Source organism: Stigmatopora argus, chromosome 19 (assembly GCF_051989625.1).
Source record: "Stigmatopora argus isolate UIUO_Sarg chromosome 19, RoL_Sarg_1.0, whole genome shotgun sequence".
Classification (NCBI taxonomy): domain Eukaryota; kingdom Metazoa; phylum Chordata; class Actinopteri; order Syngnathiformes; family Syngnathidae; genus Stigmatopora; species Stigmatopora argus.
In genome coordinates this window covers 11,030,936-11,053,600 of record NC_135405.1, presented here as the reverse complement: position 1 = coordinate 11,053,600, position 22,665 = coordinate 11,030,936, and the positions used below count along the sequence as shown (strand labels likewise).

The 22,665-nt window shown below is 42.2% G+C and overlaps 1 protein-coding gene across 8 annotated transcripts in view; it reads left to right on the top strand.

The window, feature by feature from the left end:
- The first annotated feature begins 252 nt into the window (after positions 1-252).
- The window catches only part of sash1a (SAM and SH3 domain containing 1a), a 107,831-nt gene continuing 85,418 nt past the window's right edge, over positions 253-22,665 (top strand). For 4 of the 8 annotated variants that reach the window (XM_077586790.1, XM_077586789.1, XM_077586788.1 and 1 more), the window contains exon 1: positions 253-1,421. In XM_077586790.1, the coding sequence (XP_077442916.1) occupies positions 921-1,421 (501 nt within the window). In that variant the 5' untranslated portion in view covers positions 253-920. The remainder of the gene's footprint in view (positions 1,422-22,665) is intronic. The other 4 variants (XM_077586798.1, XM_077586795.1, XM_077586794.1 and 1 more) reach the window with 2 other exon arrangements.

Sequence of the window (22,665 nt, the reverse complement as noted above, 5' to 3'; positions counted from 1 at the left end):
CTGTGGTTGGGATAACAAACGTGACAATGAATCCATGTGACAAGGAACCCTGTTCTCCCCAAGAATTTTTTTAATAACTGCTGCTGTCAGCTTATTGATTGAACCATTTTCTTTTACATTTTGTCTTGCAGTTCAATACAGTGGAGGAAAGTGGATTGGGAACAAGTTAATCTGGAAAATCAAGTTCAACGGTGTACTATTAAGATCTGCAGTTCATTCTTTCGCCCTAAGAGGGCGAGCTAAGGTGATGAAGACACGAGTGTGTGTGGAAATGTTTGAATGAATAAGCGAGCGTCAATCAATGCAAGGCGTGCAGCAACGCTGAGCTTCAGTATCACTTTGGACAATTTCACGTTTTGCACGCCAACTTTGAGAAGCAGACGCGCAACTTTGCACAAGTTGGGGGAGCGTGTCACTTTGGATGCGGGTGCATTTGATGGGAGGGGGGCGTGGACGTCGGAGGAGCTGCAGCGTGCAGTCGGCTTGCATTTTCAGTTTCATCGTGGACTGACTGACGTACGTGCACGCAGGAGGAAAACACGCCAAGATCGGCTGCTTTTGCCGGCAGCCTTCGCACCGAAGAGATTTTTGTTTCCTTCTTCGACGAAAAGGAATTTTTTTTGAAACCTCACCTAAATCGGTCGCCTGAGCGTCCGAAGAGCGTGTTTTTGGAAATATTGCCCCTTTTTCGAGGACGTTTGGATTCCAAAGTGAGGATCTATCTCGTGTCAACATTGGCAGGTGTTGACTTCACACGCAATTGGGAGGAGTAATACTATTTCTCTTTTTTGGCACGGAAATGTTTGTAAAACGCATCACTTGTAGTGTGTTGACTGACTGAAAGGATCTCATGATGCGTTCACGGCGCCGGGTGGGAAAGTGAGCTCCACTTTTTGTCCGCTCTCCTCCCCTGGAAAAACATGACAAGCACCGGACCTGTCATCGTGTTCGAGTGGCTCAAGACCCTGCAGCTGCCCCAGTACGTGGAAGCATTCGTGGATAATGGCTACGACGATCTGGAGGTGTGCAAGCAGATCGGCGATCCGGACCTGGACGCCATCGGGGTGTACGTCGCGCACCACCGGCGCAAGATCCACGACGCGGTGCGGAGGCTGAAGGAGGAAGCCAAGGAGGCGGCGAGCGGGCTCTACTTCACCCTGGAACCCATGCCGCCCTCGGCTGATGTGTACACCGGCCACATGGTGGACCAGTACGAGTCCAAGCTGCGCGCGTCCAAGTCGTGGACCGAACCGGCGCGCGCACAAGACTACATGGACACGCACAAGAACCGGACCCTTGGTAACAACAACAACAGCAGGAGGGAGCTGGTCAGCTACCCCAAGCTCAAACTCAAGATCATGATACGGGATAAACTCATCAGGGACGGCATCAACCTGGCCAGGACGCCCTACTCCAATAAGGTAGGACAATGTCCCCCATTTAATACCAGCACACCCCAATTTCATCAATACCTCAACTCTCTCAATTGGCAATGATTGAAAGTGAATGCAATTTTAAACCTCATCAAATTTAATTTATTGGGCAGGGTTGTTTATTATTGAAGTGCTCTAATAAATGCAATATAGGAAATCTGCCATGAGCATCCCAATGTAAATATTTCTGAGGCAGATGCTTAAAAAAAGACCACCAAAAAGACCACTATGGCCAAGATTAGTGTATTTAAGTGATAAAATGATAATATTTCACCATCAACAAAGGGAATGTATAGAATTGTAAGTGGGTATTAAAAAAATCTACACATATAAATGACAGGTTTTGGTATACACATGAAATCCTTTTAAACTGAAATACCTGGGATTGAGTGAGTTAGTGTTTCACCGCCATTAGCAGCAATGACTGAACTGATTTTTTTCCAACAAAATGTAGGGAAATTAGTCATTAAATCGTAATAATTGAGGTTTTCAGATCAGTGTGACGGCTTGACGACCCAAATGGATACTCTAATGTAGATTCTAACACTGTTTTAATCAATCTACAAATAGATCAAATGTATCGTTAAATATAAATCAATAGATCAAACTAGTTTACTACTGACTGATATACTATATCGCTATCCTGAAATTTTGATGATGAATTCTGTAGTGTAGTGTAACTCTTGAGTTTTTCCGTGTCCTCAAATGGCCTCCAAAGCAAATAATATAGTGCAGGAAAATGTCAGCGTGTTGAAATGCCGTCGCACTTGACCGGCGAGCGGCTGTCACTATGATTAATAGAAAAGATCAATACGTGGAATGGCTTTTCATTTTACCTGTGAATTGCTTAGGGAAGTGAAAAGGGGTGGAGCTAAACTTTGCGTATGGATTATTTGTGATTTCCGACTACATTTGTCCCCTTTCAAACTTGGATTTTCGTCACCAGTGATTAAAGGACTGACAGGTTTAACCATGTTGACAGTATGTTTTTAATTGAAAATCCAGAGTTGTGAGCACAAGTCCCTGAATGAACCGCTAGTATTACTTGGAAAGATGACTTTCATTTGTCTGATAGCTCTGGTGTTTTTTTATTGTTTGATTTACAACCAAACCTGACAAAATCTGCATTACCAGTCCCCAGCCCTAAAGCATGCGGTTTTACAGCATTTTTAACAGCTGAGAATGTCGACTCGTGTGGCATTTTTTTTAAGGGAATCAGTGGCCACGTGGTGTCAACGTTGCTCAGGGCCTTCGATGCCAAACTGGAGCTATTTTTGTTGATTTATGTCAAGCCGTGTTGCATCTCACTCCTGTTGGTTTCCGGTCATTTCACAAACTTGGAAGAAAAATCTGCCCAGACATCATTTTTCAAAAGCCAGGATGTCAATGCAGAAGTGAAGTGGCGTTTTTGTGTGTTCTGAGGTCCTGAAGTTGCCCTCTTCAACGCCTTTTGATGAAGTTCTTTATTGTGGCTGACCGAGGACGTGGCTCTGTCGACACGTCGAGTCTAGCGGGTGTCTCTTTGTCAAGTAGCCGTGGTCTAAATGACATTCCAGCCTCTGGTTACCTGGGTTACCCTCTAGCCTTTACATCCTGTACTTCCCATCTGTCAGCCGTCAGCTTTGTTCGCTCTCGTCTCAGACGCTCAGACGTTCCTCTGCGCCACGGTTTCTGGCGAGCGGTCGCCACTCCTTTTCCCGTGGAGTGACAACAATGCCTTAATGCCAACCGAGATGTGGTTTGACAAGAACTTTTTTTTCGGCTGGTGGGATTAGAATAAACCAGTCGGGTAGAATTGCCGTATTTGCTAACGCTTCAGGGTGACGCCATCTTAATTCAAAGTTGCATGCTTCATATGTTTCTGCCACTTTGAATGAGTCCTACAGAGATTGGGGATTTGTGTCAAGGCTTATCTGTCGAACCGAGGCCGAGACAAACGAGTCTCCCATATTTTTTTGGAGGCCGCATTCATTTGGAGCCAAAGCTCTGCCACCGGGCCTCTTGGGAGGTCAAGGTTTTCTGTCGATAGATTTCAATTGGCTTCAACCCAGTGCATTTTTTTCCTCCCCAAGTCTGAAAGATAGAGCCGTGAGCAGCTGATGGAGCCCTGACCAACTGGTTTCTGATTGGTCTCGAGATAAAATGAGATCCCCCCCCTCTACCCTTTTCACAGAGTAGACTCTAAGGAGAGGGGGCAATTACAGGACACACAGTCTGTCACAAGGGACGCCCTTTGTAAAGCGCAACCACATCTCCACTTCTTTACTCCTTTTGCGACTCGTCTTTGTCAGCTAAAAAAAAAAACAGGCTCTGTTTATACCTTGCGAGGAAAGCCATTACCAAACAATTCACCGAAAGAGCTCAGATGGGCTGAAATAAATAGCCGTGATGGTTATTAAGGCCGCAGAGAGCACTTGTCAGTGAACAAGGACAAATTCTTACAGCGTAAATAAATACTTGGACGTTTCGAAATCTGTCATTGGAGAGCAATATTGAAGTGCTAAATGTTGTCCGCTTTGAGACCGATTGAAGTCTATTTCTGTATTTTACCAACATCATATTTGTTTTGGCAAAAAGCTAGGACTGACAATGTAGGACAGCAGTAGCAGAATTGCCAAATCACAGGGTTTTGTTCACAAATTTGCAGTCAATAGTGTTTTTGAGTTTGAGTCTTATCATCCCAATCGAAGTAGCCTACCAGAATAACAGTGTGATGAATGCTGATGGTTTTCAGTGAATCTACCCAACACTGAACCCCAACCACAAATGTTTCCAGCTCTCGATTGTACCATTTCTGGGCGGTTCTTAAGAATGGTTGATGAGGGCTTAGCACATCTGCCTCACAGGTTCTGCATTTAGATCTTCGCTCAAGGATGGGGTATATCTAGTGTTGTGCTTAAGACCATGACTGAGATCTGACAGACTTGAAACAAATCAGTTTGAAGACTTTTGGGAGCCAAACCAGACAAAGAAACCAAACTCAATTTGAACTTCTATATTTTTCTGACTGTTTTGTACAATAATTTAACAACAGTAAACGCATCGAACCAAAATGGACCAAAGAAAGTGAACTATGGACTTTCCTGTTTTGAATACGCCCCTTTTAGACTAGACCAGGGGTGTCAGACTCGGGTTGGTTCGCAGGCCGCGTTAACGTCAACTCGATTTCATGTGGGCCGGACCATTTTAGATATAATATTTAGATTTTTTTTTTATAAATGGATTAAAAGAACTGGATTAAAAGCCCTGAATATTCCGGTTTTTATAGATCTAAAACAATGTCAAATTTAATATAAATCTGTACTCTTCATTTTAATTTGATCCTAAAACAGAAAGTCGGCACTCATGATTTACTTTCCCGGGCCACACTAGATGATGCGGCGGGCCAGATTTGGCCCCCGGGCTGCCACTTTGACATGTGGACTAGACCAAGACCCTCGAAATTTGTCTTGAACAAACAAGGTCTCAGCACTAGATATATCTGCTTGTTAGCGATGACACCCAGATAGGTTTATACCCGTAAAGCCATCATTGTTCGCATCGTGTCTAAGGGGGAAACGGACGGCAAACATCAGGAGCGTCTCCATTGTTTGCACAAAGGCTGATGGAGCCGCCTGTCTTTTCACCGCGTCGCCTGTTTTGCATACTCAATTTCCGTCCATTCAAATAGACAGTAACGCCAAGTGTCCAGCATTGTTTCGAGGCTGGCGGATCATAATGATGAGAGCTAGCTGACTCTAAAAACAGATAGAAAGAGGTTGTAAATAAAATAGCAGGGCATCTTGTCGTTTATTGTACGGACCGGGTCTGGTTGATAAGGTGGTGATGGAGAAACGTTGCCGGGTGGCCTTTTTCTGACCCGCAGGCGCAACGTTGATGTCATGCGCCTGCTGCACATACATCGCAAGAAAAAGCAGCCTTTGAATCGACTGCCAAGCCGTGTTGAAAAAAGGAAGCTGCACTTGTCAGGGTTATTTCCTGACCGACGGTTTCTCTTTATATACAGATGGCGTCTGACAAGGCTTCGTTCATATGGTCCATTGATGTAGTATGCATCTCGGCCCAATAGTTGGCCATGTTTTGCGCGAGATATGATATGAATTTCAACAAACGCCGCCTCAAATGATTAGGATATACTATTGAGTGATTGTAGTTGTTTTTCCCCGTATTCCTTGATGTCAACACTCACTTTTTTTTCTGTATTTTGAGGCTCTCTAAGAAGAATAATGACAAACCCAATCATTCTGTCCCTAATAATAGTGCCGTGGCATAGCGCCTGGATTATATGGAATACCGCAAAGTGGCAGGTCATGTTTAAAAGAAGTATATGCACTCATTTGAGGGGCTCCGCTTTAAACAACCCATGTTTAGGGCCTCTTAAAAGCTTTTTGTGAGGCTCCAACCAAATGTTACCCATGTTAAGAGCTTTGTCGAAGTCGTATGTGAGTGCAGAGGTCTGATGGCTATCATGGTGAACTTTGAACCCAAACCTTATGGTTAGGGCTTGACCGTGGAATATCAGTAAAGTCAAGAACAGAAGTCAAAACACAGTTTTTAACGGGGTTAAATGGAGGTTCAGTTTTTTTTTTTTTTTTTTGCATCTACTTTCACAGTTTGTTTTCCGCTCGAAGAACGCTAGCATCTCTGGAGAGTTTGTGAGAATGTGGGAAGAACTGGAATATAGTGCGTTTGCAGCTGGATTAGTCCACTCGGCGCAAAAAAAATGGGGGTTTCACATGATCAGGTGACTCCAGGGTTGGCGGACATGTGAATCCGGTTAGTGGGGGATGACATTTCACAGGCCTCAAGTTGACAATTCGCTTTGCTTTCTCCTCTTTCAGTCATAGACATGATAACATCGGTGGGAATGCGGGTTTATGTGAGGAGAGTTGTAAAAATGTCACTGGGAGGCACAAATGCATTCTGGTCACTCCCCTATGTATTGTACATGTTGGTTTTTATTGTATTTTTCGAGATTTGCTGTAGTCCAAACCTAATTTTGGAGGATTTTGTATTGGTTTGTTTGAATTCAGTGGCCCAAGGTAGTTACTTGACAAAATAAGCTGATTCTGAATTGTAATACTGCTTGTACCTGGGAAAAGTGGCGAGTTAAATCACTCACAGATTGCACAGACTGTAAACCAGTTCTGTTTTCATCGTTGTGTGTGGGCGGATCTTGTTGACTCAGCATGCTTTCAAAGTTTGTTAACCCAGTTCCACACAAACGTCTTGTTTCATGAATTTGAGAAATCCTTATCCTGTTCTTACTAAAAACAGAAAAACTCTTCTCTTCCTGATAATGTCATCAGACCATTAGACTTTCCCTGAAAGAAAAAAAAATCGCTTTGGGCCAACAATGTTTAAAAAAAAAAAAGTAGTTTGCACAGCTATTCTATTTTCCGCAGATTGCGGAGCAACACATCCTGATCGCACACAATCATGACAGATGCATTATCAGAGCTATTCTGGTCCAAGACCTGGAGACAGTCTGTCTACATAACCACATTGTGCGTGTGTTTACCATAAATGGCCCCTTAAGACAAAAACAAATTAATATACAGCACGCAAATTTTGATGATCAATGACCTTTTTGTCTTGGCAATGGTTTCCCCTCAAACTCATAACATTTGTTTTATACGCCAATTGGAAGATTTGTACGTGAATCTCTGGTAACTGCATCTACTTTTGGTTCATCAACCACAAACCCCAACGGAAAGCGCTTTACCAGAAACAATGTTTACCCCTAAAAAAATAGCATCACTCTATTGGCATGTTAATACATTTGGGTCATTCGGCAAAAGTTTCCATTCGTGAGCAATAAGTGACTACAAAATGTACCTTTTTGTCTTATATTATTGCAGTGAACTCTAAATATGAAATATCCCAATAGAAGTAACTAGAAATGATTGTGCTTTATTTGATTTTAGAGTCTGAGTAGTGTTTTCCAGTGTTGGAAATAAATGACCAATCCTTTTGAAGGGCTCAAATGGATTGGACGTCCATCGGTGTCTGCTGTTTATTATGTTAATAATGTGTTTTCACAATAGAGAAGAGGAATTTTGAATGTAAAATGATAGAAAAATATAAAATGCGTTTTTAGGATTCTTGCAGATTCAGAAAATGAATGAAAATGAATTTTAATGGCATTAAAAATGCTACTTGATTGGCAATATGTAATATTATAGTACTATTCTCAACACTGGGGTGTACCAATAGTTTTTTGTAAAGCGTGCAATTAATTCAATAAACAAATAATATGGTAATAGTGGAATCAATAGAGAGGAATTTTGAATGAAAAATGATAAAAAAAATATAAAATGTGTTTTTAGGATTCTTGCAGATTCAGAAAACAATACATTGTGAATTTTAATGCCATTAAAAATGCTAGTTGATTGGCAATATGTAATATTATAGTACTTTTATCAACACTGGGGTGTACCAATAGTTTTTTGTAAACCATGCAATTAATTCAAAAAACAAATATGGTAATAGTGGAATTCGAATTAGGTTGAATACAAGAAAGAAAGAAAAATAACCTAGCGGCCCGCCACTCTTCTAAAGCATTGAGAGAAACCACTGAATAATTAATGAGTAATAACCTCTGCTGTTGACCTTGATTAAAGTCCTGAATATTGGAAAATTGCCAAAGATCCTCCCCAAAATTCTCCGCCTGGAAACTCGGTAGCGAATCAACACATCAGTGCAAGGCTTTGAGTCGCTAGCGTTCAGAGAGACGTGCTCATTATTCTGATTACTCCAGAGAATTATCTTTTATAAATAGGAACTGATTTTCTTTTTTTTTACGCTTAATTCAGTATGCGCTGATTCCAGGAGGGGTCTCGCGACCTCGAGTCTGGTCATAATTGCTTCGGAGTCCCACAAAGTATCTGAGGAACTGCAACCACCGCAGGTGTTTGGATCAAACAGTCGCCATGGAAACTGTAGCATATTTCAACAACAACAACCGGTTTGTTGGGTTGCTTTTAAAAATACAGGATGATTAGACTGGCATGTTTTTTTCTTCCCCGTTGGGTCTCAATGGCATTTTTCCATTTAGCAAAGGTTAAGCCGCACCACAACCAAAGTTTTATCACATTGTTGAGGGCTCAGACCAAGGATTTGAACCTTGAGCCTACAAATATTTCAGTAAGTGGGCTAATGACGCAGGATTCTCACAAATGTCTTCATTTCACAGGGAATTGTAGCTGGAAAAGTCGCATTAAGTCTAATAATATACATCTTTTTTTTAGTACGGGTTCACTTTGTATGACAATAACCTCTCTGATTATAAATATTAGGACAAAAAGATGAATGGCAGTTGGGCTAAATTTGACATAATACTCGAAATTTACATGTGACCCGATGTTTCCGGCGCTTTTTCTCAGGCTTTACATATGCAAATTCTCGTCACTTGTAAGCTTCCCTTTCATAAGGGGAACTTTGGCCTTCCTAAAAAAAAGAAGAAGAGAAAAACATTGATGGAGCACATTTGAGGTATTTCCCTCTTAAATGGTTGTTTCCAGACTGCAGTCCCAACTGGAGGGAGTAATCCTCTTTTTTTCCAGGGGAAAAGATGCTGACAGTGTTCCTCGACATGCAAAATCCGTAAATCATAAGATGTAACCTGGAAGTCCAAACTGGAATTTTGATAGCATAGAACACATGTGTCAAAGTGGCGGCCCGGGGGCCAAATCTGGTCTGCCGCATCATTTTGTGTGGCCCGGGAACGTAAATCATGAGTGCCGACTTTCTGTTTTAGGATCAAATTAATATGAAGAGTATAGATGTATATTACATTTCCTGATTTTCCTCCTTTTAAATCAATGATTGTCATTTTTTAATTCATTTTTTCTGTGTTTTTAGCTCAAAAATCATTTTGTAAAATCTAAAAATATGTACAAAAAAGCTACAATAAACATTGTTTTAGATCTATAAAAAACTGAATATCCAGGGCTTTTAATCCAGTTCTTTTAATCCATTTATCAAAAAAAATCTAAATATTATATCTAAAATGGTCCGGCCCACGTGCAATCGAGTTGACGTTAAAGCGGCCCGCGAACCAACCCGAGTCTGACACCCTTGGCATAGAAAAACTAAATAAGAATATGTATACACAATATACTATAAATATAAGTAGTCCAAATCTTTACAAATCGTCAGTTTGTCTCATGTCAGCAGGCCTATAACTTTCACCGTTCCCGAGTCGAAATGATCCGACGTCTATCGCCGTCGACGGCAACCAACGAGATAGACCAGGACGCCCACGATATCCGTGCGAGAGATCCCGACAGAGCGCAAGAATAATTACTGTCTGCAAAGCGCTGTCAGCTGGCTGCAAGGCTCGCCGGCACTCAACACCTCCTCCCTTAAGCCTAATTGGCCACGCTCCAAAGTATGAGGGCGGGGCTTCGCCGAAAGCTTTGATCCGGCGGACCACACCGGTGTCGGCGTCGCTACGCTATCGCTTTTGCCGTTGACGTACTTGGCGGGGGGAGTAAGTTGTACGGAACCTGCTGAGTGTCTGCTCGCCTTGTCTGCCCGGCACCCCCACCTCCCACTCCGCATACCTGGACGTGAACTCTAATTATAACGCAGTTACCGCATTCCAACAACACGCCTTTGCACAGCGAAGCAGCTCACTCTGTCAGCATTTCACGTGCAATTTTGTTCTTCTTAGACGCATAAATTCTTTGCAAAACCGCCATTCGCTCTATAAACTGTGGCAATTAGTTTCTTCCGTTGTTGCCATTTAACGGCAAGGCAACAGAAGGAGAATGTTTGACAGTCATTTTCGTTTAAGAGTAACTTTAAGCCTCATCTTTTTGGATTTACAATGTTTTGAAATGTTTTCTTAACGCAAAAAGTTTTGGACGAACTTGACCGAACTGTCAAGATAACGTACAGTAGATTTCCCGGTACACGGTCGATTGGTCGTCGGTCTTTTGGTCGTCGGTCTTTTGGTCGTCGGTCTTTTGGTCGCCGGTCTTTTGGTCGCCGGTCTTTTGGTCGCCGGTCTTTTGGTCGCCGGTCTTTTGGGCGCCCGTTGTCGCGGTCGTGGCGACCAAAAGACCGCGACCAATAGACCGGCGACCAAAAGACCGGCGACCAATCGACCGCACACGGATTTCCCGAGTCCCAATAGAGGCGCTGTTTTTTTGTCAATTTAAATGAACAGTCGTTCCTTCTCCATTACTCTGGTTGCAAAACTAAAGACACATTTCCATCCTTTGTTTTTGGGCAACTCCAAACCGCACAATTAAGCTAACCGAAGTACCGTCGTTCCATCAAGACGATTCGCTACCAGGGTCAAACACGCCATTAGCCGATCCACCTCGACACCCTCTGCAGGAAAGGCTAAAGTTCATCGCGCTAATTGCCGCTTTTTGACCCCGCTGTGCGCTACACTTAATTGTTCCATTCATTAGACGTTAATTGCTTCATGCGCTGACAGAAGAGCCGCATGCGCTGAACCCGCGGACCAAGGAAAAAAACGGAATACGAGATCGGGAACGACGGCGGGGGTTTGGAGTCCCGCGGCTTCTGCCAAGACGCGTCTGGTCAAGCTGCACTGTTATTAAGCTCTTACGAACTTGGACATGCTGTGTAGTGCTGGTTCTAGAAGACCAGGCCCAAGGAGATGGAGAGAAGATGACTCCCCGTGGTTATAAATAGATCCTGTTCTTTCCAGCTTCCATCTAAGGCAGGAGTGTCAGACTCGGGTTGGTTCGCGGGCCACTTTAACGTAAAAAAAAATGGATTAAAAAATTACAATCATTGATTTAAAAGGGGGAAAATCAGGAAATGTATTATACATCTAAAAGGTAAAGATTTGGACTACTTACATTTATAGTACCTTGTGTATACATATTCTTATTTAATTTTTCTATGCCAAGGGTGTCAGACTCGGGTTGGTTCGCGGGCCGCTTTAACGTCAACTTGATTTCACGTGGGCCAGACCATTTTAGATATAATATTTCGATCTTTTTAAATTTATAAATGGATTAAAAGAACTGGATTAAAAGCCCTGAATATTCAGTTTTTTATAGATCTAAAACAATGTTTATTTTAGCTTTTTTAATATATTTTTAGATTTTACAAAATGATTTTTGAACTAAAACCATAGAAAAATTGATTCAAAATGACAATTATTGATTTAAAAGGGGGAAAATCAGGAAATTTAATACACATCTATACACTTCATTTTAATTTGATCCTAAAACAGAAAGTCGGTACTCATGATTTACTTTCCCGGGCCACACAATATGATGCGGCGGGCCAGATTTGGCCCCCGGGCCGCCACTTTGACACATGTGATCTAAGGTCACGATCTTTCTTGGCCCAGATCTTCTCTTCTCGCGTTGGACTCGGTCGTCCCTCCATCAAGTGGAAGGAACCCGCAATTGTCATGTCAGCAGACGTTCTCGTGCCAAACCAGGACTAGTTTACTTGAATAGCACCTCGTCATTTCGATCTGTGAAAGGGGCGGAAAAAATGTCTGTTGGGTTACCGCTATTTGGGATGCACTGCTGTTTCTTTTAAGACTTTCGTGCTTCCACTCAGGCATGTGTTGGCTCGCTAACATTTAATAACAAATTGGTGCTTTAGTTTCCTTTATCCCAGAATCTCAATTTGAAGGATGAAATTAGACAGTCAACTGACACGCCGACTATAATCGACTGCGTGTCGTTTCCATTTTTCAACGTTTGCGCCTGACCTGATGTGACATTGACTTATAAAAGCACTGTTGTGAGGAAAAAAAGGCTTTGAGGAGATTATGACTCAGTCTGATGTGAGGAAACGTTTGAACAATAGTTTATGGGTAATGAATATGAACATTTGTTGCAAGGCATTGTAATTTTGGCCATCATAGCGACTGATTGGAACTGCCACTAATTCATTGAGCATCACTAACGAATTCATTTTTTTAAATTAAACTGAACTGACTATCTTGATAGTTAATAAATTGTCTAGACACATTGACATCAAAATAGGGGTACAGTTAGCTAGTAACCCTCTTAGCCTCTTGCAAATATTTTCAATTAAAAAAATAAAATATCGAGAAGCTATTTTTCTTAATTGATAAGTTTACTTGTTTACATTTTGAATTTAAAAATGAAAGGAACAGTTAGTTCAGTACGGTTAGTTTATTTTGATTTTTAAAATCTTTTTTCTATTTTGTTATTTTTCAAATTAAAAATACATTTTGCAATTAAAAATGAAAAGAATAGTTGGTATTGTACGGTTAGTTTATTTTGTTTTTACCAAGATAAAAACAACTCTAAATGAAAATATTTCCATCTTTTATTTTAATTTTTAAAATATTTTTTCCATTTTGTTATTTTTCTCATTAAAAATACAAGACACTCTCCTTTATTCATAATTTTTTAAAACATGTTTAACATTTAATACATCATTTTATACCATTTCAAAACAAATTCTCATTTCTGTCATCAATTTTTCTTTCAAAATTCATTACAGCGAAAAAACGAAAAATAACCACAAAGTCAATCCAGATGATTTACCATAGACAACGAGGTGACCGATCGGCCCGCATCGGTCGCCAACCTCTCCCAGTTCCAATGCATTGGTTGTCTATAGCAGTAAATGAGCTCATGGAAAATTTTCCTCCGTGCTATTTCCTGTTAATCTGCTAAATCTCATCTTTTCCGGTGCGAATCCGGGTGTATAAATCCGCAGCGGCGCACAAAAGCTCCAAACAATAAACTGGCTTACTGACAGCTCGCCGTCCGGAGCCGAGCGAGCGAGACCGGGCGGAGGTCATGCATCTGGAATTTCGGTCCGGGCTCGCCCCCTTTCACCTCGTTCTCGCTCGCTCACTAGCTGGAAAACAAACAAACAGACTGGCGGGCCTGCCTAGCCAAGCAGATCCGGGCCGACTAGTCGAGGGAGATTGACGGAAGAACATTTGAGTCAAACTAAAAGCTCATCTGCATTCGCCAAGCACTCACTCTTACTCTATAGGCTACTCCCCAGCATTTAAATGGGGAATAATGAATACATGGCTCATTAGCTATGAAGTCAGTCCGTAAAGCGTGCGTGGGGGATCGCCGAGTTTACGCCAGGAAGTGAGAAATATCACGCAGATTAAATCTCGCACCGATTGCCTTTTAAAAAAAAAATGCATCACCATTAGTTATTGCTTGCCATAAATTTGGGGGCACAATTATTCCCTAAGTATCATGGCTTTTAATATTCGCTATGTAAAGAGAACACTAAAAAGTGTCAGTTTTTACTCCGACTTTGCGTTTACGTTTTGAAGAGTAAATCCGCCATTGGTGGTATTATAAATGGAAGGATTGTGCCTGTGGTTCCGGTTTGCCACGATTGGTCTGTGAAGTTTAACACCTGTCGCATTCTGTTAGAAGCATTTGCCTCTTTCCCACAAGTGTAAACACACAGTTAGCTAATAGTGTTTGCCATATTGACTCACATCGATTGGGACATCCCTAGAAAAAAATCTCTATCTCCAAAAACATTAGATATTTTGTTGGTGTTTTAGTAAAATAGCCAATATGGAGACGGCGCTAAGTTACTCAATCGTCATTCTTTGCAGACGATAAAGAATATATGTCTTGGAGTGTTGTGGTTGACTTCAATTAATGTACCTAATTGCAATCAATTGGTTTCCTGTCAATCCAGGTCTATAGAAACAAAGACCGCTGGTATCTCAAGTCTTAAATTGAGGAAATACTGCAATTGATCTGCGGTTCTGACGTTGCCATTTGCAAGACTCTGCATGAAACAAATGGCCGACAAAAGCCAGCTCTCCTGTTATGATGCAATTCTGTCAGACATCTGTGGGAAAGACATTTTTGAATCGCCCATCAGGGGGTGAAAGCACAGGAAAGCCCGCCATTGAGGTCCCCCTTAGGAAAGACCGTATTGTGCCACAAGTCTTGGCGACGGTCACTTTAGCATGAGAACAAAACATCGGCCTACAACAATGGCTGGCGGGGCTCGAACCGTTTCTCCTGGTGCGCAGTCATCCCCGTCCACTCCATTTATGGAACAGTGGCGCTCAAAGCCCCCCGCCCGGGCCCTCCCCCGGCCTCGTACCCCGCCCGGGTCGCCGCCGCATTCCTGAAACTGCACACGGCGACCTTAAATATGTACCAGCTGGTAAACGTTCATCCCTCGGGCGGCTCGGGGGTGAGCCGGAATAGCTGAGTCAGATTGGATTACCGCGCTACTATTTTCCCCCAGGATGACAAAAGGCGTAACTCGCGCCATTAGCGACCTAGCGCCAGAGTTGCGAGGGTCGGAGGGCGGCGATTACGCCGGCCGGGGCGAGGCGTCTCTTTTGTTATGCCGGAATCCCACGGCAAACATTGGTACGCATTGTTATGTAAAGTAGCTTTTCATATTTGTATACTCGTGGGGAAGTCGTTCAAGAAGATGGTTTGAAATGATTCGGTATTATGGCCAGTTCCTGTTTCACTGCATGTAGGGCAAGTGCGAGCATCTGATCTTGGAAATGTTTGTCTGGAAATCTGAAGCGTGTGTTGTTTTGGATGAGTGTTACCTTTGCAAAAGCCACGCAAGTCAAGTGCTGTTGATTAGTAGGATTCTAATCAGGAGGTTGTTAATGAACCTCTTGACTTTTCTGGAGACAAAAGGCGGATTTGGGTTTTCTGTGGTAGCATGAAAACCAAGATCAATGTTTTCAATGTCAGGCGACTTTAAATACACACGGAGGATGTTTGTTGACTTGGATTTTTAAGGTCTTTTAATACAAGAAAACCAATTCTATTCACATGTTGAGACTATTGTTGCAGGCTATGCCCTCCAAGATGTACTTTCATCCAAAGGTGGGCTTTTATTGAAGCAGAGAGTTTGCTTTTGTTGAAATTCCCGTCACTCCTGAAGATATTCAGAAGGGGTTGAGGTCAAGGCTCTTAAAGACTCAAAGGGGCCTTCCCCAGAACGGTTCCCACAACATTGGGAGTGCTAGTTTTGTAACATTACAGATGATGTGTGAAAGGCCACTTTCTTTAATGATCCAAAATGAAATCGTAAAAGTAGAAAAGTGAGTTTTTTTGTCTCCGTGCCCTGGTTTTTTACTAACCTTGTTCATATGTGAGTGTTTTCAGGCTTTTCATTTCTTTCTTTGCCTTTGTAGTCTCGTCCAATGAAACTTCCTGTCTTGACTCGAAGCAGCTCAAGAAAGAATAGCAAAGCATTTGATTCATTTTTTTCTTCCCCACTTACGCGACACTCACTTTGATTTGTGTCATCCTGGAATTTTTCACCCTCCTAACCTGAGTTTATCAAACTAGGGAATCTATGGACACTACTTGCTTGCCCTCAGGTCAAAAAAGAGAGAGAAACAATTCTTTACCTATTTATTGATGTCTAAAATGTCTTTTTCTGTGTCTGTATTCTCACCCTCTTGCTACTGTGGCATTGAAATTTCCCGAATACGGGATGAAAAGAGTTATCTAATCTAATCTAATCTAAAATCAAAGTGCTTGAGGTCTTCATCTTTGGCAGCGCCACTTTTCCTTTTCCTTGCTGACAAGCAGCATACAACATTGATGCCCCCCCCCGGCCCCCCAGCCTCTGATCCACATTCACAGTCCGCTCATTATTGGATGTCAAGTCTGCTGCTTCTTGTTTCCAAAGCTTGCGTGTGTGGATTTTTTTTTTCTTCATTTTTTTTTAAACATTTTTGTGAGAGGGGGGACCGGCGAACCGGTTTCCAAGGTAACGTGTTGTGATCTGTGGACAAAAGAGCGAGTAAATGGTGCTGTAGGATTGGTTTTTGCATCGGAAAGAGCATTTTTTTGAAAGTGTTGGTGTTCATTTTTAGGTATTGACTCATTTGCTGGCATTAATAAACCATTTTGACTGGCATGAATGAAAAACACTTGATGATTGACGCAGATAGCCATTGTGAGAAAAGAATGCTGAATACGTGATTACATTAGTCATAGCTTTTGTCAACTTTAGTTTGACTTCAGCATTTAAAAATGCATTTCTTGTTATTTTTCTTCTCGCCACGTTCCTTTGTTCGCAAATACTACAAAGTGTACTCCAATTGGAGCAGCTTTCTCCATTACGGCAAGAAACCTGCTGACTTTTACAATGCATACGAGGGTCATCCGGGAAGATTAGCGCTGATCGGAATCCAATAGGAATGGTCGCCGAGGCAGTGCTGCATTCAAATCCACTGTTGACCTCGTCCATGAACTCAACACATTGCTGACACCAGACACTATTTGATAGTCCGCGAGTTCTGTCCGAAACGGTTTAACTGATGCACTCTTAATATTCTGGTCAAAACAGTGTTATTAAGAATGAAATGAAATTAAAATGACTCATTTCATGGACATGAAAGTAACGCTTGGTGCTGCTGGAGTCTGTCAACATGGCACGTGTCCCCCTTATTAGTTTGTGCCTACACGTTTCCGTTTCGACTCAGTCGCCGCCGTGTTAGCCACGGCGTGTTGTTGTTTGTTTTCAAAGAAAGCGAAACGGTTTTAGCTGGCGCTGGCTCTGGCGTGGACGGATTAAGGCTAGTACATTTCCCGTGGAATTACAGATGCAGCTCGTGTTGTTTGATTTGCCGTAACCGGCAACGAGTTGCATTAATGCAAATACATGTGCTATTCTTTGCGTGCTGACAACAGAGGTGTCAAACCAAACGGCACGCCAGACTGAACAGCTAACACGGGGCATGGAGCCACCACTGCAACATAAATAAATGTTTATTCATATTTCGTTGGTATTTGAATTTCCAGTTGGACACCTTCAGTGTGTATCATAATAATTTCCTCTTTTTAAAAGTGGTAGTCAAAACTCTCCATTCATTCTATTGATGCAGCGGAATGTTTTTTTACTGGATCCTTTTTTTTTTAGATCCATAAAAGAAACTTTGATTTATCTTCCTGCTGGTTATTGGCCCGCATTTAGAGGTAATGAAATCCACCCGCCATAAACTGCCATGATCATTAGCTCGTCTGAATGGGCGTTTTCATGCAGAACTCTTCATTAGCCTTCGCAAATGCCACCGGCTACGTGTTCTCGTAAAGAGAGATGCTGCCCACTCGCTATCGGGTCAGCCTAGTGCAGAAAATAGCCAAATCTTCATTCAGAAATAAGTGGGAGAGTCGGCAGTGAGGCCCATAGGCGTCCAATTCATTTGAACAGAGAGCGTTGAGATGGATCGAAGTAGATTTTGGTCTGTACCAAGTTTAAGGATGTCGACTATGAAAAAAATCATCGATAGTTTGAAGGCACTTATTTACATTTTTTAAATGGAAAAGTTAGTTCTTGCTTCAAATCGATAATTCATTGAAACACTAACATTGTGGAAATCATTATATGTATTGAGTCTTTTTGAAGAGTATTAATGACTCCTCAAAACCAGATTAAAGTCAGTGAACCGCAAATGAACTCCATTGATGGAAATTATATCACGAGAAAGGATCATTGTATTTTTTTCTCCGCCTACTCAGAAATGTCTGTTAATCGTTACTCTGTCAGGTTAATTGTTAATCGATGAAGGAAACGTCTTCAGCTTGCAGAATAATAAAAGAAATGCAAACGCCGCACCCAATTTTTTATTTATTTTTTATATTATCTCAAGATTGGTGACTCTTATTTACGTAGAAGTTGTCTCCACAGATGGTGCACCCTTTTTTGGCACGGTTTGACATCGTAAAACTGTTAGCCGTCACTAGGTTAATTGCAGTTACTTCAGAAATGATTTACATCCTGCCACTCCTAGCGTCTGCTTCTTTATATGAAGCTCTTTTATTTCCTTTTATTCATAGGGGCTGGACTTGTTTTTGTTTTAAACTCACTTTGCATCTCCTCCTATAATGTGGGCTCAATTAAATACGTTAAAACTCACCACAAATATCAAGCAAATTTAGTTTTTCGTCAACATTTTACATCAGAAATAAAGGACTACTGCAGAGCACATTTTTAGGAATCGCTAAGAAGTCTTGGTAATTATTTCCAAATCAATATTGTGACAAGCCGTCCCCGTCAAATTTGAGCGCTCTGCATCCCTGACGAAATGTTTGGGCCTAGATTGATTTCCTCCATGATACCTTTCACGCCACGGCCATCTGCAATGCTGATACGTTAGTCTTCATCGACCCGAAGCCTCAGCGGTCGAGACATGTTACTTTCACACTACCCGGAAAAACTGATTTTTTTTTTTTCCACACGCTGTTCCATGTCGCTGCACTGCTAAAGAAAATAGGCAGAGAATGATCGCAGGGTGAATGAAGATGGCTACCAGGGAGAGAGGACAAATCTCAATCTCTATTTTATCTCGCATCTGGCTCGACTTATGAATGTCAAACCTGCCGTTCCAGTGTGGGTTGCTTTTATAATGACAGTGAGCCAATGTGAAGATATAAAAAGTTGCCTCCAGATGTACGTTTGCACAAGCGTAAAACCGACACCGCCAAACAAACACTCAAGCGTTCGGTTGATTTTTCAGATGGCAACAGAACTGCTTGTTAGGATAAAGTCAATTGCCAATTGGGTCTTCCATATCAACTGAAAAGTTATTCTATTGTGTATTCTTTAGAAAATAGAACTAGCGACCATGTTTAACATCGATATACATATTACGTTCAAGTGTGAGGCACCGAAACTTATCCGGCTTATCGCATGCTGGCATTCCTTTCCGTTGCAGTTCAAGCGGCAAACTATTATTCATCAAAACGAATCAAATCCAAAGCAATGGATCACTGCCATCTACTGGTGATTGTTCACTATAGTTATGTAAACATCTTAATGAAGATTTTGTGATCTCTCTTTAAGATGATTTGGAATTTTATACCTTTCTCTGTATTATTCGTTAACTCAAAAGTAGACCCCCCAATGGCTCTCCAATTGTGACTTGTTGACCCCCTATTTCATATTTGTATTATTGTTCGTACACCATAAACATTTCATATCTCTTTGGCGAGATGTGGCGAATCCGCAATAGAGAATTCGCCAAGTGACGAGATATAACCGTATTTGTGATTCGGACGAGCAATACAAAAACTCTGGTACTCGTACGTTTGGTCGACCGGACGTTTGGTCGATCGGACGTTTGGTCGATCGGACGTTTGGTCGACCGGACGTTTGGTCGATCGGACGTTTGGTCGACCGGACGTTTGGTAGAACGGACGTTTGGTAGAACCAGCTCTCAAAATTATAAATATGTGAGAGAGAGAGTTTAATATCTAAATATCTAATATCAAAATATCAACAGTAAACTCATAATTTGACAGCGAGCGAACCCGGCGACCAGACATCTGTTCTACCAAACGTCTGTTCTACCAAACGTCCGGTCGACCAAACGTCCGGTCGACCAAACGTCTTTCGACGAAACGTCCGGTCACAAAAAACAATTGTGCATTTTGACGTCGGACCGGATTTGAAAGTAATTCAGTTTTTAGTATATCATTTTTTTTCAGGAAGGGTTGTACCAATGAAATGCTAGCATTTATTCGAATTCCCTCGATCGTGTTTGGTTTCGGGATTTTTGTCGTTGTAACCCCCTAATGATCGTTGTAGGATTTGCGCAAAAAATGTGCAGCACAATCATCAAAGTGGCGCTAAAGCTCGAGGCTAGAATGTGTCATTTGTGGCAGTGTTTAATCCTAATCCCCCTCCCCGTACACAGCGTCAAACGCCCCAACGCGTGTTGTCAGCATCTTGATCGCCGATAGCGTATCTCGAACGAGGTTATCCGCACTGGCGCCTCCGTCCTTTGGGCGGCCCCCCGGAAGACCCAGATTCTTGCGCGCTATTCACTGAGCAGGCAGTTGGCAATCCACGCTTTTGGGGTTACTTTGTTCCCTTTTTTTGCAGCATCGAAGGTTATGTGGAGTTCAGGGTGGGATTACACGGTGGCTGCGAGGCCCGGTAGTTAACAAAGAGAATTCAGAATCCTCTCAAATCCACATTGACGGGCCCGCGTGGCTGGAAATAGCGCCGAGCGAAAAATGCAAATGAACAAAACCAGAATGCTCGGCGGTGGCTTTGATTCGTCCCGTGTGGGTGTACGCGTTCATGTGTGTTTGTGAATATGAAAGTGTTTTTTGCGGGGGCGTGCGTTCACACTCGCCCAACGCCAAGCAGCTTTGCGGCAGGCACAAAGCGGCGGCGGCGGCGGCGGCGAGTGAAAGCTTTTGGCTGTGACACATCCACTGTGAATTCAGCGTCAATATGACGGGACGTATTTAGCTGTCCTTTGTAATCAATACAAGATGCAGACTCGCCATGTGGTCGCAACTTTGCTGCTCTTTTTACGTCAAGATTAGGAATTGTTGAAGTAAACACAATGCAGATGAACAGGTTCTTGTTCTGAGACATTTGGGGGCGAGGAAATTAATCAAGAATTGTACTCAATAACTATTTCAGTTTGATTTCTTGGGCTCTGTTCCTGTTTTTAGTGCATTTCTGGGTGTGGGCCTTTTGATTATCATGTGCTATGGATTTTGAGGCAATTCCTGTTGATCGGATTACTTTGTTTTCATTTTGGGGCATATGTGTGTCTCTCCACGTTGATATTTATTTTGAAATTCGGGGCATTTCCTTTTAGTTGAACCATTTCAAGTACATTCTCTCTTTAAAATAAGACTCCAGTCCCTTTAGAGAGCTACCAATGATTCCCATCTAGACTTTGAACCTCTGCAATTGCAATTATTACAATGTAAAAGTCAATGATCTGTTAATGTACAACTACGGCAATTTTGATACGACCTTTGAGTTTTCGCCAACACATTTTTCTTTAACTATGTCATTGGACTAGAATTATTCCGGTTATAAATGACATAGATAAGCCTTATTGACTTGTGATACAATCATTCCTAAAGTGTGCAATGACATGTTTTCAAAGGGATAGTACGTCAAAAATAGAATATTTTTCCCGTGCGAGACAAAATGATCGGAGCTTTTCATTGGACATTGGCGTAAGTTATGAGGCCCCCTTTTCCGGAACATTAAACATCCATTTGCTGTAAATCTAATCTTCTAACTGTTGCCCTATTTCGAGTCGCAGATGCTCCGAAATACAGCAGGAGGTGTCCGTTTGCCTCGTAGCCGTTTGGGCTCTGGGCCAAACGCGTCTGCCATTAGGGAGAATAATGACAAATATCGGAGGAGCCATTCATCTTGGTCAGGTGTGTGCGAGGTGGGCCGAGCGTGTCTTCTGTTGCGCCACGCGGCCCCCCCGCGGGAGCCAGGTGGTCTCCAGACAGCGCAAGGTCAGCAGGGAAGGTCAAGCAAGGCCCCTGCAAATGCATAGAGTCACGCTATATTACAATTGATTGTCACGCTGAAACAAGAGAATGCTTGAGTGAAAGTCAAGGTGTGGTTGTGATTTTTAAATGTTTTTCCACTTAGACATGGAGACATATGTAGTTTAATTTTGTCGCTCAGATCATTTTTCACTCCCGGAGCCGCGCCCATGAAGTCTTTAGCTGCCGTTGACGGCGACAGACATGATTTGTGCTGTTCCCGTCCAAATAAATTGGGCTTATGTTGTTGTTAATGGCATTGAATGAGCCGATAAGTCATTTATAAGTATTTTAGAATGATTTGATCATCCACCACCTGCCTTCACAGTGTATATATAGCAGTGAATAAATTAGTTTTAACAGGAAAGGATAGCAGTAAATAATGCTTTTACTATCTTGGATTGACTTGAGTATGAGTAGTTTTAAAGCATCACACTTGTTACTTTTGCGCATTTTTGTTAAAAAGAACAACCAACTAGTGATGCGTATCATGCAATCTGACATGGAGTTTTTTTTTATTTCTATCCATTGATTCTGTTTCTAGTAGAGTTGTACGGCTTCAGATTTGTCGACCTTCCAATTACCTGGAGATGAGGGTCAACAAAGTCCTTGGAAAGGTCTACGACAGGGAGACACAGTCGCATTGGAAGGGAAAGCATTGTTGCACTACGATAGACGGAGAGTCATTTGTATAGGAGGGTGAAGATGGGTTGGTGGGGGGGCGTTATTGTCTGTCTGCTGCCTCCCCTCCTTGCAACATCTGCCTCGGAGAGGACAACAGATGCAGAGATAACATGGGGGAAAGACATCAGGGATAGGAGTCCATGTTGGAAGGGCTTTTTGTGTTTTTAAACCCTCATGGACTGCGTTGTGTTTCACTAGGTTAGCCACAGAACAGGTAATAATGCAGAAAATCATAGCAATTATAGGCTGTGCTAGTTGGCGTTCTCGTGCCATTT